The sequence below is a fragment of the Clupea harengus genome, chromosome 18 (genome assembly GCF_900700415.2).
Source record: "Clupea harengus chromosome 18, Ch_v2.0.2, whole genome shotgun sequence".
Lineage (NCBI taxonomy): Eukaryota > Metazoa > Chordata > Actinopteri > Clupeiformes > Clupeidae > Clupea > Clupea harengus.
Genome location: NC_045169.1, coordinates 19,133,561 through 19,136,060, shown reverse-complemented (window position 1 = coordinate 19,136,060; position 2,500 = coordinate 19,133,561). Strand labels below are relative to the sequence as shown.

Here is a 2,500-nt window from a genome sequence, read left to right as displayed (position 1 = left end):
CCGAGATGAGCTCGGAGCCGCTCATGCGCGTGTACTCGTTGGGGAACGCCAGCACGGCCGTCGCCAGGGTGACGGCCACCACCTCAAGCACGGGGTAGCGGCCGAGGCGCGTGGTCTTGCGCCGGCGGCACCAGGCGATGTTGGCGCGGATGAAGAGCGCCCCCCAGATGCCGCCGAAGACGCCCAGCAGCACGAACGGCGCCAGCTCCAGCAGGTGCCACGGCGCGTGGAACTCCACGTAGAAGAGCACCAGGCGGCTGTTGCCGAAAGGGTTGATGGAGCGCAGCGTGAAGGCCGCCACCAGGGCGGCGAAGAAGGACCGCCACAGAGTCTTCAGGGGGAAGTAGTAACTCACCTAGGGGTGGGAGGGAGAGAGACAGAGAGAGAGTGAGTGCTGGAGGAAAAAGACAGAAAGACAAAAGAGAGAGAGAGAGAGCGAGAGAGAGAGAGAGAAGAAGAGAATGCGGCAGTCTTCCGACCAGAGACATTTGAGAATAGGGGGATGAAGGAAAGGACATAGAGAGAGAAATGATGAAGATAGAGAAAGAGAAAGAAGAGCGAGAGAAAGAGATTGAAAAGAAAGATAGGATGACGTGTGGAAGACTGAGCGCTACAGGGTTTTAAAAAAGGCAAAGGTAGAACACACCCAGATGACAGTTAAAATAGCGAGAGAGTGAAAGAGAAAAGGAAAAGAGTGAATGGATTCATAATATGGAAGAAAAGAAGGACCCAGTAGTGCCTAGTACCTCAACAGTAGAAGAGACAGAGGGAGAATGATTGAAAGAGAGAATGATTGAAGGAGAGTACTCTTCGAAGGGAGGGAGCAACTCACCTGCAGGGGGAAAAGAAAGAGAGAGAAAAAAAGAGGGAATAACAAGACAGGAAGACAGCGAGAGGGAGAGAGCAAGGGAGAGGGAGGCAGAGAGAGAGAGAATAAATCAAAGCGAACAGACAAAAAGAAGTGGGAGGATGGAAGGAGAGAGAGAAGATGAATGCTGGAAGGAGAGAATCTGGGCAGGGGAGGGTGAAGCAGAGCCGTAAGGGATGCAGAGAGAGATGAAGGGAGGTATAGAGAGATGAAGGCGTGAAAGTAAAATCATAAACAAATCAAAGTGAGGGTGATAAGAGGCAGGGACAGATGGATGAATACATTACCAAAAAAGGGGAGAAAAAACAGAAACAGAGAATCAGAGAGAGAGAGAGAGGCAGGGGGAGAGGGAGGGAGAGAGAAGTAGAGCCAGAAAATAAAACAGGAAAGATAATTGCTGCAAGAGAGCGCAAGAGAGAGCGAGAATAATCAAACAGCAAACAGGGACAGGGAGTGATGGATAGAATACCTGACCATAAAAGGGGAGAAAATATGAAGAATGAAAAAGAGAGAACGTGTGGAGAGATAAAAGAACTGGAAGAGAATGAAAAGGATGAAGACTCAAGAAGGGAGTCACTGAGGGAGGGAAGAGAGGGATTCAGATTTAATACGGGGAAATAAATATTATGCAGATATAATTGAAAGTGTGTGTGTGTGTATAGATGAATGTGTGTGTGTGTGTGTGTGTGTGTGTGTGTGTGTAATACAAAGTGACAGGAGAAGAGAGAGGGGGAAAAATGGATGAAACAGGAGAGGAAAAAAAAGAAAAGAAGAACACAATGAGCAGAGAAAAGAGAAGAGGACAAAGACTCCAGATCCATGTGGAACTGATCGACGCGCTGGCAAAACAACAATTAGCCTCTAGCCCTCAGGAACGTGTGGGACTGTGTTCAGCTTTAGCATTAGCATTAGCCATCACAGAGACATGCCCATCAGGGACTGTGTCAGAGCTAGTCATTCTCCCAATAGCCCAGAGTCATTCTCCCAATAGTGCACAGATGTCACACACACACACACACACACACACACACACACACACACACACACACACACACACACACACACACACACACACACACACACACACACACACACACACACACACACACACACACAGGCACCCACACAGGCACCCACACACACACGCAAACGCACACAAACAGAATCATTGACCCTCCCTAGTCTTTGCTGACATGTGCAACATGTGGGAAAAGAAGGCATCCATGTGTTCTTATTTCAGACAATTAAAAACCAAATGACTAATGAAAATGTGGGACAGTGTGCGGGATACAGTGTGTGTGTGTGTGTGTGTGTGTGTGTTTGTGTGAGTGTGTGTGTATAACATTTACCTCCTCCAGGCTGAAGAGGACTCCTCCAATTGGAGCTCCAAACGCCACAGAAACCCCCACGGCTGCGGCTGCAGACAGAACCTACACACACACACACACACACACACACACACACACACACACACACACACACAGAGAGAGAGAGAGAGAGAGAGAGAAAGAATCAGAGGCACGTAAACAAACACACACACAATAAAGGTGTTAGATTTCCAACAACACTGTTCAAACGTTCAATCTACTTTGAAGACTTTCCTCGCAGAAAAATACTTTTCTTTGTCCGCGT

General features: G+C 48.3%; 1 protein-coding gene across 3 annotated transcripts in view; it reads right to left on the bottom strand.

Moving 5' to 3' along the window:
- The window catches only part of clcn5b (chloride channel, voltage-sensitive 5b), a 36,916-nt gene that overhangs the window by 9,903 nt on the left and 24,513 nt on the right, over positions 1 to 2,500 (bottom strand). For all 3 annotated transcript variants that reach the window (XM_012830862.3, XM_031585372.1, XM_031585371.1), the window contains exons 8-9: positions 2,218 to 2,298; positions 1 to 355 (exon numbers count right to left, since the gene is read on the bottom strand). The exon at positions 1 to 355 is cut by the window's left edge and continues 197 nt beyond it. In XM_012830862.3, coding sequence (XP_012686316.1) covers positions 1 to 355; positions 2,218 to 2,298 — 436 coding nt within the window. The remainder of the gene's footprint in view (positions 356 to 2,217; positions 2,299 to 2,500) is intronic.